This window comes from Chinchilla lanigera, unplaced genomic scaffold (assembly GCF_000276665.1).
Source record: "Chinchilla lanigera isolate Chin_1 unplaced genomic scaffold, ChiLan1.0 scaffold00018, whole genome shotgun sequence".
NCBI lineage: Eukaryota > Metazoa > Chordata > Mammalia > Rodentia > Chinchillidae > Chinchilla > Chinchilla lanigera.
In genome coordinates, this window is record NW_004955419.1 from 1120071 (window position 1) to 1135026 (window position 14956).

General features: G+C 58.0%; 1 protein-coding gene across 2 annotated transcripts in view; it reads right to left on the reverse strand.

The window, feature by feature from the left end:
• Positions 1-1056: 1056 nt before the first annotated feature.
• Lrsam1 (leucine rich repeat and sterile alpha motif containing 1) overlaps positions 1057-14956 on the reverse strand; it is a 33230-nt gene continuing 19330 nt past the window's right edge. For both annotated transcript variants that reach the window (XM_005382423.2, XM_013513214.1), the window contains exons 16-26: positions 14282-14352; positions 13165-13264; positions 11682-11769; positions 10910-10984; positions 9373-9453; positions 8116-8211; positions 5735-5833; positions 4928-5059; positions 3872-3953; positions 3262-3392; positions 1057-1504 (exon numbers count right to left, since the gene is read on the reverse strand). In XM_005382423.2, coding sequence (XP_005382480.1) covers positions 1379-1504; positions 3262-3392; positions 3872-3953; positions 4928-5059; positions 5735-5833; positions 8116-8211; positions 9373-9453; positions 10910-10984; positions 11682-11769; positions 13165-13264; positions 14282-14352 — 1081 coding nt within the window. In that variant the 3' untranslated portion in view covers positions 1057-1378. The remainder of the gene's footprint in view (positions 1505-3261; positions 3393-3871; positions 3954-4927; positions 5060-5734; positions 5834-8115; positions 8212-9372; positions 9454-10909; positions 10985-11681; positions 11770-13164; positions 13265-14281; positions 14353-14956) is intronic.

Genomic DNA, 14956 nt, shown 5'->3' on the forward strand with positions numbered 1-14956 from the left:
TCACACCAGCGCTTGCCAGATCAGATCCCGCGCTGGCATTTGGTGAGAACTGAACTGTGTTTACATTGGGGGCCAGGGGTGTGGGACACCTTGGCTGAGGTTACGCTGAGGGCCCTGCAGCTGGGACGGGCAGCCCCTGTCACCAGTGTGCCTTGTCAGTGGGTGACACATGTCCCTACTGGTGTCCCTGGTCACCTGTCCATCTCCCTCAACAGCACTGAGGTGCAGAACACGGCTTGGGGCCCGAGGCTGGGGATCCCACTGGTGTCCTGTTGTCGGGGGCGAATCTCAGCCTGGAGCTCCTCAGCTACATGAGGGGGTGGCAAAGGTCCTTGCTCCCTAGCGAGATGCGAAGACCCATAAGCCACTGCGCTCCACAAAGTGGCCTGGCCTGCTTCAGGCCTCAGTCTCCCCTGTAGGCCAGGCAGAGCCCAGGAAGGTGTGGGTGGAGGCACCCAGCCCCTGCCCGGGCCAGCAGGGCTCACACCAAGAAGGGCATTCACCCAACTTCTAGGCTGCAGGAGTGACAGTTCCAGTGAGGTGGGGGAACTGAGGGCCAGGGTGAGATCTCCGCCACCCAAGGGCGCCTCTCCCCAACGCATCCATAGGGACGCCGTCCCTCAGGGGAGCACTGCGCGCCCCCTGGTGGCCGCCAGCCTGAAGGTACCATACTGGACAGGCGGGAAACAGGCGTGGAGGCTGGCGCGAGCCCAGGTGTCTCGAGCGAGGCTGCCTGAGGTGAACATGCACGTCTCCCTCGCGCACAGGTACACACCGCTGCTGGGATTCTGCCCGGGAAGCTTCCGGACTCCAAACCCACACTGCCACATCCCTGTTCCGAGGTCTGGGCATGTGCCCACCTCCGCCTCGCCTCACCCGTCTAGGATAACGACAGTGCAGATGCAGTGTGGGTCCACAGGGCACCTCCAGCTTGCGGGTCAGGGGCCCCGTCCCCCGCCTGGAAAGGGGGTTGGACAGCTTTGCCTTCCAGAGGGGCTCTGCCTTCCCAGCCTCCTGCCCTCTGCCCGCAGGAGACCCTCAGATGAGCCAGGGAAGGAGCGTGCCGATGGATTTATTGACGTTCCTGCTTTGCGTCCGGCTGTGTGGGCGAGGGGCACAGATGTGGGCGGGCACGTGCAGGAGCAGCAGGGAGGTTGGGGGCCAGGCCTGCACAGCTCGCCCGCCCCGGGCTGTCCCCCTACCCCAGGCCGGGCACAGCGGGGCACACGCCACACCCTGACCCTCCCCCACTGCCGAGAGCCGCCTGTCTTCCTGCCCAGTGTTCAGAGTGGCTGTGCCAGGGTCAGGCGCCTGGCCTGGATGTGGATGGCAGGGAGATGCCCGGAGAGCCGGCCCCAGGCAGCGCGGGGCACTGCGCTCAGCTGCTGTGGTAGATCCGGAGGCTCTGGGCGATGTCCTGGCGGCACAGTGGGCAGGTGCGCAGGGGCTGGCAGCACTGCTGGCAGCAGCAGACGTGGCCACAGGGAAGGAAGACGGTCTGCGCCTGCGGGGAGGGGACAGCGCAGCATGTGGGCCAGGGCTGGGCTCTCCCAGGGACGCGGCTGAGCCAGGCCTGGGCTGTTTGTCTTAAAAACCTGGTGGAGCAGTCAGCAGGAGGCAAACACCACAAGAATACGTGCCAGCTTTCGCCGATTTCTCTGTGCTTCGTGAATAACACAAACACCCATAACGCCCCAACTTTCTAACTTTCTTATTCCCCTCCCCTCCCCTCCTTTCCTTCCTTCCTTTTTTTTCAGTACTGGCAGTTGAATCTAGGGGCATCACACTAAGCCACATTCCTAGCCTTTTTAAATTTTATTTTATCTTTGGTCTTTTTGAGACAGGATCTCGCTGTGCAGGTCAGATTGGCCTTGAGCTCACTTTGTAGCCCAGGCTGGTCTCGAACTCACAACGATCCTCCTGCCTCAGCCTCCTGAGTGCTGGGATTACAGGCGTGCGCCACCACGCCCAGCTACCAGCCCTTTCTTAAAAAACAATTTTAAGACAGGGTCTTGCTACATTGCCCAGGCTGGGCTTAAATTTGCAATGCTCCTTCCTCAGCCTCCCGAGTGCTGGGATCACAGGCATGCACAGCCAGGCCCCTTCTCCTGTAAAGCTGGGGTTAATTCTGTGCACACTCATTGCCTGGCCACCGGCCCAGACACTTCCCGCATCTGGTGTGGCAGCTGAGGGGGCCTCGGTGTTCAAGCACCCCCTCTGCTGTGCCCCAAAGCCTCACACTAGCTTCTTCTGGTGCGGGGGGTGGAACCCAGGGCCTTGGTCACATCAGGTAACCAAGAGCTATAGTCCCACCGCCCTGTTTATAGTGTGTTGCATAGGCATTTGCCCAAACCTTGAAGTGCTGGTTTAAAATGCCTCTACCCTGATGTAAAGGCTTTGCTATAGCATTTCCCCCTATTAGGAAACCATTAAGGATGTGCTCCCAACTGTTCAAAGCCGTCTGGAAGACTAAGAAATGGAGCCAACTACAGCACCTGAGAGCAGGGGCCCGGCCACGTGTACAACAGCTGGTCCCTGGGCACGAGGCAGTCCCCGTGTCCCTGAAAGACTGGAGAATCATTAAACTGCTGCTACCCTGCGTTTCTAAGTGCGTCCCAAGGTGGAGGCAAGGTAGGATTTGTAACTTATAGACTGCTATGTTTACATTTTGCAGTATGTGTCCACTTTACAATTTTTAATGACTTATTTATTTATTTATTTGGTCTTTTAATTTATTTTTATTTATTTTTTTGGTACCAGGAATCAAACTCAGGATCTTGCGCTTGCCAAGGAGGCGCTTGTGCCACTGAGCTATATCCCCGGCCCTATTTGGTTTTTAAAAACAGGGTCTTGCTGTGCAGTTCAGGCTGGCCTTGAACTCACAGGAATCCTCCTGCCTCAGCCTCCTGGGTGCTGGGATTATAGGTGTGCATCACCATGCCCGGCTTAAAATAATAGTCTTCATAAAGGGAAAGCATGTTGTTGATATTTCATGAAATGAGAAATTTCTCCATTATATTTATTAAACTGGAGGGAAAAATCCTTATTAAAAAAAAGGAAAACGGTACAGGAGATGGTGTTAGTGGTGATCACATTTGGGTCATGGGACCAAAGGTTACCTCGGCTTCCTATATTTTTTATTTTGCTGTATTGTCCAAAATAACTGACAGATGTATTTATGTAACTAGAGCAAACTGGCTGGAAACCACCCATGCGTCGGCAAGTGCAGTCCGTAACCGGGCCCTGCACCCCACCACTTACCTCCCGCTCCAGGCACACAACGCACTCCGAGACCTGCACCTCCGGCTCCGCGGGGGGTGCGGACGGCCGCACTGGCTCTGCTACAGGTGGCTCTGGGGCCCCGAGGGCCTCTTCCTTGGGGGGTTTCAGCTCTGTGGGGATCAGAAGGACCAGCTGAGCCAAGGGCGCATCCCCGACTTTCCGGCCCCTAGAAGCCAACCTGGCACTGCCTGCCCTAGAGAGGGAGCCAGGCACTGGGTCTCCTGCCTCTGCTGGTGGGGACCTCTTATCCCTGACCCTCCACCGCCCCCTGTGGTGGGGCTTGTCACTTCCAGAGCTGAGGGATCCGAGGCTGAGAGGATGTCACTCTCCTGGGGCTACGCGGACATCTAGTGGTGGAGCCGCAGAATGGGAGCCCTGGGCTGCGGGGGGAGCGTCTGTCTCGGTTGTGGGTGGGCAGAGACAGAGGGGACAGGCGGCTGCCCGTCAGGGGATGCGGGAGCCCGGACAGAATGAGGAGCCCTCAGCTGCCAGGAGTTGCTCTGCCCTGGGGCCAGCAGCCCCTGCCGGGCCTGACCAGCACCGACACACTCAGCTGGCCCTCGCCGAGGGGCGGCGCTGGGGTCAGTACCTGGCTGGGCCCTGGCCACGTCCCGCAGCTCCCGGGCTCTCTGGAGGATCTCATGCTGTAGCCCGGCCTCCGAGACGCCCACCTGCGGCGGTGTAAGGGGAGCACACTGTGGGTGAGGCGGGGCCGGCCCAGCCCACAGCCTCCCCGCCAGCCCCGGCACCTTTGGCTCAGCACAACGCAGGCCTGGGCACAGGAGGGGAAACTGAGGCCCAGAGGGAACCAGCACTAACAGCGCCGGGTATCCAGTGTCAGAAACTGCTACGGTGTCTCCCATGCAGCCTAACATCACCCCGGCCCCCACAGGCAGTTCGTGTGGCCGCGGGAGGAAGGGCAGAGGCCGCTGAGGCCCAGCTGCTGACAGTCACTGAGCCCCTCGGCCCTCGGCCCTCGGAGGGGCCGTTGCCTGATGGGAAGGTGGGTCCTCCCTCCGGGCACTGCTGGGACCCTTTGATGGGGTAGGGAGCAGACGCGGCTTAGCAGGGAGCCCGGCACGGCATGCCATCGTCCTCAGCCTATGTCGAAGCACCGATGAAGTAATTCAGTTGGAGTTTACTTGCAGAGTAAGTTTACTTCCAGAGCACAGCCAGGGCTGAGTCAGCACTGTGGTGGTGACTGTAAAACTGGGCGGCAGGGTGGGAGCCGGGCCGGGCCAGATCATCCCCGGGACCTGTCTTGATCCTATAGTTTGTTTTGGTTTTGCGGGGACAGGGTCTTACTATGTAGCCCAGGCTGGCCTCAAACTCTTGGAGATCCGCCTGTCTCAGCCTCCCAAATGCTACAGGTGTGTGCTACCACGTCCAGCTGATCTTACAGTTTGAAGACCCAATATGAGCAAATGGGCTGTGTGGGTTCAACAGGACCCACACTCCTGGGGTCTTCAGGCATGGGGGGGCACACAGAGGGGCGGGGCAGATGCGTAGGTGTTCTGGCCATCGGACACGAGGAGGACCTGGGCCACCGGGTCGTGCCAGGCCTTACTGCAAACCCAAGCAAAGCAAGACACCCCACGGCCAGGCTAGCTCCCCTCCCCTCGCCCCAGGGGCTGCCACGGCCCACCTTGGCCAGGTCCTCGGGACTCATCTGGCTCAGCATGTCCAGAGAGATGCGGTGGTGGGCGAGGATAGGCAGGTAGTGCTCGGCCGACAGCTCCACCAGGAGGGCCACCAGCTGGCGCTCCATGCCCTCTTCCTGCAAGACGGGCCCAGAGAAAGGTCAGGGGTGCCTCCGGGGGAAAGCAAAATACAAAAAGACCCGTTGACTGTTTCCGGGGGAAGCACAGGGTTTGAATTCAGTGCATTCCCCCCCAGGCTCGGAGGTGGCCTTTTGATTTTTCCTGTGTACAGGTGCAAAGAAGCAGGTGCACGTGGGCAGTCACTGCTTTCCAATCCGTAAAAGTGAACATATTGGGCCACTTTACCCACCAAGAAAGAACTCTGAAACAAATCAGCGTTCTCCCACACGCCAGGCAGGATGCAGTTACTGAAATGACAGTGGAGAGCTGTGTAGACCGCTTGGAGAACTGCCCGGCACGTGTTGCCAAAATGGTATGAAGAGAATGATTCGATTTTTTAATTTTGAGACAGGGTCTCACTGTGTAACTCAGGCTGGCCTCGAACTCCTAACGAACTCCTCCTGCCTCAGCCTCCCGAGCGCTGGGGTTATAGGACTGCACCATCCCCTCGACCTCAATTCTTATAAATTTTAGAAGTGTGTGCTCGAGGTGTGGGGAGGAGGAGGGAGTGTGTGCAAGCACACGTGCCACACCCACCGCTCGCTCTCCTTTCTGTCCCTGCACAGACCCGGCACGTGGGTTGTCAGGAAGACGAAGTCGGTGACCTGGAGTGCTGGGCACCAGGTCCTCACCTGCAGCCGCAAGGACAATGGCTTCTGGTTCAAGAGCCGCTGGTACTGAATGAGCCAGTAGTTCTCCTGCTTGGTCTCGCTTTTGGTTTCTAACTCCATCTGCCAAGAACAGAACCAGGCGACGTCAGCTACACATGGGGAAAGCGCAACTGCGGTGCAGCAGCAGCTCCTCTGGCTCCATGTGTCACTTAGGGGGCTCCCGCTGCATGTCTCACCGCTCAGTGTCCTGAGACACCGGGCTACTGGGAAGCATCACTGCGCCCACTGTGCCATGCATGACCTCAGGGCAGGGCACAGAGCTGCCGAAGCCACACCCCTGGGCAGGGGGTGCCCCTGGGCCTGGAAGGGCTGCTATCGTCTGCTTGTGGGACAGTGAAGCTGTCCATGGCCACCTCTGTCCTCCACAGAGCTCAGGGCAGTGGTGCCACAGGGTTCTCGGGTCACCCCTGGCTTCTGAGCAGGCTGCGCTAGGGGGCGAGGCTGAAGGATGGTGACTGCACCAGGGGCTGCGAGCCCGTCCTTCTGCCATCAGTGAATATTCATGGAGGGCCGGGATGAGGCCAGGACCAGGGTCACCACCAGCCACAGCAGTGATCCCAGCAGCTGCCACTGGTCTGCAGATCGCTGTGCTCCGCCCTGGGCCGTGCGTGGAAGCGGTCACTTTATTTCCTCCTGACTCCAAGATCATGGCTGGGGAGCGGGGCTCGGGCTGCCATCGCTGCAGCCTCTCTGGACCCAGCTGCCCTTGGCGGTCAGTGCCCCCTGGACCGGGCTGAGCGGCTGCCTGCTCCTGTGTGGCCCTCGTGTGCTGCGGGCGCACCTTCTTCCTGCACCCGTGACCCCGACCTCTGCCGAGGAGCTGCTTCCTCCCCACGCAGGAGCGCAAGGCCATGGCGTCTGGCTGCCCGCACAACTGCAAACCAGTCTCCCGTGTGGGAGGAGCGGCCAACTTCTAGGGGCACGAATTTGCCACTGGGCCCCTGCTGGGCTTCGGGAGGGGCCGGTCTTGCCCTTCTCAACTTGCACGCCCCAAACGTTTTGGGCCTTCAGTACCACACAGAAGCGACCTGGTCTCTTCCCTGGCTGGTTGGCCTGGGGGAGACACCCACAGGGGCCCAGCCACCTTGAGGTGCCAGGCTCAATGCCAGCTGGGTGCATGTGAGTGTGGGACCGCTCTTGCCAAAAGCCGGCCTGGGGGCTGGGGATTTAACTCAGTGGCACAGCGCCTGCCTGGCAAGCGCGAGGTCGTGAGTTCGATTCCAGGTACTGGAAAAAAAAACAAACAAACCAAAAGCTGGCCTGGTGGCCTGTCCTGGACATGGGAGGCCAGCTCCTAGAAGAGGCGCTCAAGCTGCTCCCAAATCCTCAGCCACAGACACTCTGCGAGAGCCTTGCTCACAAGGGCTAACACCTGCAGCAGTCCACGGGACCAGCACCACGGTCCGGCCATGGGAAAAACACCGCCAGGAGGTGGAAAAGGGCAGTGCGTCGAGGGGCACCCGCCTTCTCAAGGCCTTCTCAGGGCCTGGTGTGCGCTAGGAGCCTCCGTCTCAGCCTTTTATTCTTCTTTTTGGTGGTAATGGGGTTGAATGCTGGGAGGGCTGAGCTAGATCCCCAGCCCTTCTTAACATTTATGTTGAGGTAAGGTCTTGCCCAGGCTGGCCTCAAACTTGCTATTCCAGATTGGTTTGCCTCAGCAGCTGGGATTATAGGCCTGTGCCACCATGCCAGGAAGTGTTTTTTTTTTTTTTTTTTTTTTTTGAGATGTGGTCTCAATGTGTTGCCCAGGTTGGTCCTGAATTTGAGAGCTCAAGTGATCTTCCTGCTCAGCCTCCAGAGGTGCTGGACTACAGATGGGCATCACCACACCCAGACAGGGTGTACACCATTTTATATTGAAAAGCCATGGACATTCGAACTATGGTGGTGTCTACTTGTAATCTCAGCACTGAAGGAGGCTGAGGCAGGAGGATCACTGCAAGTTTTAGGCTAGCCTGAGCTACATGGTGAGTTCAAGGCCAGCCCCAACTACAAAGTGAGACCCTGTCTCAAAAAATCAATTAATTAATTAATTAATTTTAAAAAGATAAAAGGCATATGTTATCCCAGCACCGAGGAAAGCTGAGGCAGGAGAATCACAAGTTCAGATCTCACCTAGGCAACTTAGCAAAACCTTGTCTCAAAAAAAAGAAAGAAAGAAAAAGGAGCTGGGGATGTAATTCAGTGGAAGGGCAGCTCTGGGTTCGATCTCACTATGGGGGAAAAGGGAGACGTACAAATACCTAGAAATAGACATCAGGGTTTACAGCACACATCCAAGTGTTAGCGGTAGATAAACTCAGCAGTCGTGAGCCCGCGCCTGCCCAGAGGCTGACACATACCAGGAGTTCCCTGAGTTCTTCCTCCCGCTGCTTCTTCTCTTTGAGCAGCTGCTGCAGCAGGGAGCTGAGCACCCAGCGCTGCTCGGCGACCACCTCCTGCAACACAAGACCCCGCCCAGGGCCGCCGTGAGCGCAGCGCGGGCACCGGAGTCCGCACGCGCAGTGGCAGGCCCGAGACACGCACAGCCCGGGGTCGTGCTCGCCGGGTTCTTAGCTCGGCCTGCGCCTCTAGGCTGTTGGGCAACAAGGCCCAGAGGCCCCTCTGCCTCGGCATCCTGCCCCCTTCCTCCAAAGCTGGCATCTCCCCTGCGTGTGCCCTAAAGGCCAGGCACGGGACCCTCGCAGCTGATGACAATGGAGCGGTGAGAAACATCAAACCAAAGAAATGACAAGCAGCGTCTCGGTGACCACCGGGCACACGGGCAGAAGCACACAGCAGGGAGGGCTGGAGCAGAGCCCCACGCAGGTGACAGGGTGCCACCCACAGGGGGAGTCCACGTCGGTGTCCACGGCCACCTGCCCTCTCACCCACAAGGCCCCGGTAGCAGGCTGGTGGTGGCAGCCTCGGGTAACCCCGGTCCCTCATCTTGGAAGACTGCTTTGCAGCTTACTGCGGGCCTTGGTCACCTCCCCTTCCCCAACTGTCTGAGGACACAGGCTCCATGATCTCGCCTACCCGCAGGAAGCGAAGTGATGCCCAAGGTCACACAGCACGTGTGACAGCACAACCCAGGCCGCAGACATTGAGACCCCCTGAACACGGACGCGGGGACAGCGACGAGGCTCTGCTCAGAGCCTGGCACGGCACCTGTCCTCACATCTGGCCGCACCATCCCGCCCTTGGCATGCATCTGGGGGGGTCTGAGGTCCAGGGAAGGGAGAGGCCACGCCCTCCACCTGCCAAGGCCACACACAGCTGTCCCCACGTGTCTGTGACCAGGACCCGGATCGCAGAGACGCTGCCGCCCTTCCCCCCCAGACTTCCTTGTGGTCCCCAAAAGGTCCCTCCACAGAGACGTCGGCCCAAGGGTGCAACCAGCAGCCCAGAAGCATGGCTTAATGGGTGGAGCTTGGCAGCCAGCGCTCCCCGCGAAGATGAGAGATGGAGGGGTGACCAGGGAGGAAGAGGGGGCCTCGGCAGTGAAGCCCTCCTTCCTCTGACCCTCTCCCTAGCACCGGCCTCCTGGGCGCTGGCGAGCCCTGGCGAGCCCTGAGCTGGGGTGGGGAGGCGGGGCGGCGGCCGGGAGCCCCACGTACCTGCAGCGCCTCAGTGTCCAGGGACTTCCTCTTTAACTCCAGCTGTGTCAGCTGCAATAACTCAGTTTCTATTAACCTAATCTAAACAGAAGACGAGACGGGGAATTTATTCGCGCTGACCGTGGTTCCAGCCGGCTGGGGTCTAAGAAAGCTTTCTGGGGAGGCCCTGGGCTGAGGGGACCGTGTGGGCCTGGGGCCCTCGCAAGGGGGGTGGAAAAAGAATTGGCTATTCCAAGGCTCCAGGCACCTGGGGACACGGACAGACTTGTCTTGGTCAGTCACGCGGACTGAGAGCTGACACCAGGGTTAAAGACAGGCCCCCTTCCAGGGCAGGGCCAGCGACAGTCCCAAGGTTACCAGGGAGCCGCTGCCTGCCGGACTCTCATGCTGCCTCCAGGGGGCTGTCTCAGGCAGCAGAGGGGAACCGAAAGAGCTGAGTACTAACAGCAGCAGCGGGTATTTATTGAGCATCTGCAGAGTGCTAGACCTGTGTTGGCCTCACTACTACAGCTCAGGCTGGCCTTGAACTCTCAAGGTGATCCTCCTGCCTCAGCCTCCTGAGTGCTTGGATTAGGGTGAGTACCACTATGCCCAGCTCTGTCTACATCCTTTCCTCAGTTTTTCCTACTGCCTCCACTGTACAGGCAGGGAAACTGAGGCTCACAGAGACGAAGAGACTTGAGCAAGGACACAGAGCAGGGGCGGGAGACAGTCCCCAGGGAAGCCCCGGCTCCGGGCGCAGAAGGCAAGAGCTGGTCCGGGGGTCAGCACTCACTCTTGGGGTGTCTGGGGGGTCACAGCCCACAGCCAGTGACTTTTCCACCCTCGTCCCACAAGCTCCTTGTGTCCCTGAGTCCCTCTGACCCTATCAGCCCCTGGTCAGAGGAATGAGCTTCATGTCTGGCAAAGTGAGATTGAAATTAAAGAGGGAAATAAAAAGGCAAGTTGGCTGTGGTCAAAAAGAAAAGAATAAATAAAAAAAAAACAAAACCCATGCAACAATGTGGAGTTCCAAGTGTGCCGGACACGCCGTCATGAGCCTTCCCGTGCCCAGAAAGCCCGCGCTGCCTCCGACCACTGGCCCCGAGCGACATGGACAGCTCCTGAGGCCACAGCAGCGTCTGGACAGGAGCACAGCCCCTCCTCCCAGGCCGAGGTTGCCCCATGGCAGACGTCAGGACCGGTGGAGGATCTGGGTGGCCCCTGCCCACCCCAGTGGGGATCCAGTCTGCCCCCGACAAGCTCCTGTCCAGCCTGAGCCGCTGCAGGCCCAAGGCTGAGTCTGCCCAGTGAGGGAGCCCTGCTGGGCACAGTCGCCACCGAGCGGTCACGGCCACGCACAGCCCTGCCCTGTCCCCAGACCCTGGGGTCACAGAAACGGTGCGTATGGGCCACACTTGCTGGGTGGGACTCTGGCCGGGCCCGGGGAGCCACCAGCAGCCTGCAAGCAAAGTCCGGCACAAAGATCCCAGCCCCAGTGGATGCCGCCCCGACAGGCAGCCCCGCAAGGCAGGCCCAGACCCATCCCATCTCTCACCTGGTTCCTGATCTGCCGGTGCATCCGGTCTCTCTTCACCTGCAGGGCCTCGAAGGCCGCCTTTTGCATCGAGCTCTGCAACAGACACCAGATCAGGCCGCTCAGTGTAGGTCCCTTCTCTGGCTTTCCCCTCAGGCCAGCTGGGGAAACAAGATCTCCCTCAAAAATGCCTTAAGTGGGAAACCCATGAGTTCTAGGCCAGGGCCGGGGATACAGCTCAGTGGCACAGAGCCTGCCTGTTAAGCATGAGGTCCTGAGTTCAATTTCCAGTACCAAAAAATAAAATAAAAAAATAAAATAAAATAAGCCAGGTGTGGTGGTGCACGCCTGTAATCCCAGCACTTGGGAGGCTCAGGCAGGAGGATCGTTGCACGTTCGAGACCAGCCTGGGCTACAAAGTGAGCTCAAGGCCACCCTGAACTGCATAGTGAGACCCTGTCTCAAAAAGACAAAAAATAAAATAAAATAAAATAGCTCAAAGCCAGCCTGAACTATGCAGTGAGACCCAAAGATTTGAAGGGATCGCCAGGGTCCCGGATATAGCTGCTCCAGGCTCTCCCAGGTACCTGCAAGATGCAGGCTCAGGGGGAGGCCAGCAGAGGGCAGAGGGCAGAGGGCAGAGCAGGGGACTGTGAGGAGAGAGGGGCAGAAGCCCCACTCAGGGTGGACCCTGTGACCAGAGGTCCCCACGCTCTCCTGCCCTCTGGCCCTGGTGGTTCCCACACCCAAAGGTCAGGAGGCCTCCTGGTGCTGCTGCGCTGCCGGGGCTCACCTCCTGCAGGATCTGGCTGATGGCTTTGTTTTGGTCCATCTGCTGCCACGCCAGGATCTGCTGGAAACGCTCGTCCATCTCAGCCATGCTGCAGGGAGAGAGCACGTTCATTCGCTCCGCACACTGCCCGTGCCAGAGCCGCTGTGTGTTCCGCTGCCTCGGAGGAGACCACATTCAACAGTGCTGATGGGAGTCAGGCGCGGTGGCGCACACCTGTTATCCCAGCTCTCAGGAGGCTGAGGCAGGAGGACCACCAGGAGCTCGGAGCTCGGGAGCTCCAGGCAGCACGAGCTACACAGTGAGTTCAAGGTCAGCCTGGATTACATAGCGAGACCCTGTCTCAAAAAACAAAAACCCTACAATACTGATGGAGCCCCGTGGGGACTGTGGCCCTGATGGGAGATGAGGAGTTTGTCTGAGTCTCATGGACCCAGAAAGAGGGTGGTAGGGAGGAAGCGGGCACAGAGAACCTCCCGGCCTCCCAGTCAGCTCCTGAATTCCCTCCGCAACAGCCACCTGCATGGAAGGAACGCTCTTGACCTGTGAGCCCCTCAGCCAGCCAGGACAGGCACTGTCACCCTGGCCGTGACCTGCGCTCGGCCCTCCAGACAAGGCCGTGCATTCTGGTACAAACCTGTGATCCTGGTACAGTCCTGCTTTTGTTTTCTGCTAATAGTTACGTGTTGGGCCTGAAGTGGTAGGGTTATGCTCATCAAATCCTCTAATAATTCTATAGGTAGCTACCAGATTTTTCTGATAGAAATTTAAAGGTCAAGGCAGGGGCACACATCAGTAATCCCAGCACTCTGGAAAATTGAGGCAGGAAGATCGCAAGTTTGAACCCATACTCGGCAAGTGACTTAACAAGACCATTTTAAAATTACAGATTTAGCTGGGCATGGTGGCACACGCCTGTAATCCCAGCAATTGGGAGGCTGTGGCAGGAGGATCGTTTCGAGTTTGAGGCCAGCCTGGGCTACAAAAGTGAGCTCAAGGCCAGGCTGAACTGCATAGCGAGACCCTGTCTCAAAAAGAAAAACCTAAATAATAATAATAATAATAAAAATGAAATAAAAAATTTAAAAAGGACCTGGGTGTGGTGGCCCATGCCTGTAATCCCACTGCTTTGGGAGGCTGAGGCAGGAGGATCACAAGTTTAAGCCCAGACTGGGCAAGTATCAGCGACTTAGTGAGACCCCGTCTCAAAATAAAAATGGCTGGGGATGTAGCTCAGTGGGAAGGCCTGGGGTTTGAGCCCCAGTACCTGCCCCCATAAACAGGAATGACTGTCATTACTTTGTCACTGTCCCACACCGGAACCTGGGGTCCAGCTAGAAAAATGAGGAAGGCCGAACACCTCTCGTCCCTGCAGTGTGGCCGAGTCCGGAGTGGCCCAGGTAGGGGTTCCAGCTTCCGGCTCTCACCCATCCGGGGCCCACACCCGCACCCCACCCTCACCTGGGACTCGTCTTCCTTACCTTACCTGGAACAGGCCTGCTGCACCAGGCTCTGCCTCTGGGACTCGTAGGCCATCTGGATGAGCCGGCTCTTGCAGCTCTCGGTCAGCATCTGCTGCATGGCGGCTGCGGACAGGGGCAAGGACGCTGAGAACAGGGCCGCTGCTGCCAGGGCCCAGGACAGGCCTCGAGGCTCTGCCCTCACCTGCCTGACAGTCATCCTTACAAACCAGCAGCTGGCCTTGAATTCACAGTGATTCTCCTGCCTCAGCCTCCCAAGCGCTGGCATTATACCAATGCACCACTACACCCAGCTAAAAAGGGTGACTTTCAAAGAGAAAAGCAACCTGGGCTTGGAAGGCCGATAAGCATAAACACTGACCAGCATACGCAAAATCTACAACAGTGTCACCCAGAAATCCTGTTTTGATACGTGTTCTTCTAAAGAATTTTATGCACATTATGGATTTTGAAAGATTAAAATGAAAGAACTGAAAGCAAGGATTTGCCAGGTGTGCTCAAAATAAATAAACATGGTTCCCGTACTAAACATGGTTCCCTGCGCTTTTTATGACCATTTGCCCAAGTCAGAAGGATGGTGTGACAGCAGTGGCTGCAGGTGACTTCGGTACCCAGATAACCAACGTCTACTTAGATAATTTTCTGTACCAGGGAGTTGGACTTTTTCAAAAAACTTATTACATGACGCTTCAGTGAACACCTTTGTGTTCATTCTTGCTCAAACACCTCTGTGAACATCTGTTGGTCTGTTTGTTTGCTTGTTTGCAGACAGGGTCTCGCTATGCAGTCCAGGCTGGCACTGAACTATACAGCCCAGGCTGGCCTTGAACTCACAGGGGTCCTGCCTCAGCCTCCCGAGTGCGGAGTGCGGGGATTACAGGTGTGCGCTGCTACACCCAGCTTCCTGGTTCTATAGATAAGAAAACTGAGGCTCAGGAAAGCGAACGACTGTAACGCCCCAGGGACATAGGGCTGGTGTCCTCACTGGGACTCTGAAGCCAAGCTTCACCTGACTGGAGGCCCGGGCTCCTCCACAGGTCCCAACAGAGAGAGGGCCGCCACGCGCCACCCGGCAGCCCAGCGCTCTTTCAGGGCCCTCGTCCGCCCGGTCCCATGACTCACAGGCGATCTCCCGTTGCCGCAGGTTCTCCGTTTCCTCCTGGGTGATGGCCATCAGCTGTTCCATTCTTATTCTAGGAAAAAATTCCACCCCTTCATTGGGCAAACACCATTCCCATGAGCTGGCCGCTGCCTCTCCCCACTAGGCCTCGAGAGCCATCCAGGTGGGCCGGGTTGGCCTTCAGCCTTGGAGCGAGACGCCGCCACATGTAAAAGGATGACGGTCCCTTAGGAAATGGCCAAGGGTACCAAGAGCCAAAGCACCAACATGGGCCCCACAGGCAAACGTGAAGGTGCCACAGTGCTGGCGACTGAAGCAAGTCAGCTCTTGTCCCTGGTGGGTGACATTAAGGAGAGCGGCAGCTGGTGCTGCTGGCAATGACCATGTCTTGTGGAAGAGATGTGTTAGTCCTCTCCCTCATGTCCTTTGCAAACTTCCCTCAGAAAGAATCACGTAAGCAGGACGTGGTGGTGCATGCCTGTAATCCCAGCACTCAGGAGGCTGAGGCAGGAGGATGGTTGAGAGATTGAGGCCAGCCTGGGCTACAAAGTGAGCTCAAGGCCAGTCTGAACTGCAGAGCAAGACACTGTCTCAAAAAAGACAAAAACCAAAATGAAAAAAAAAGAAGAGTCATATCGGTTGGGTGTGGCGGTACGCACCTATAATCCCAGCAGTCT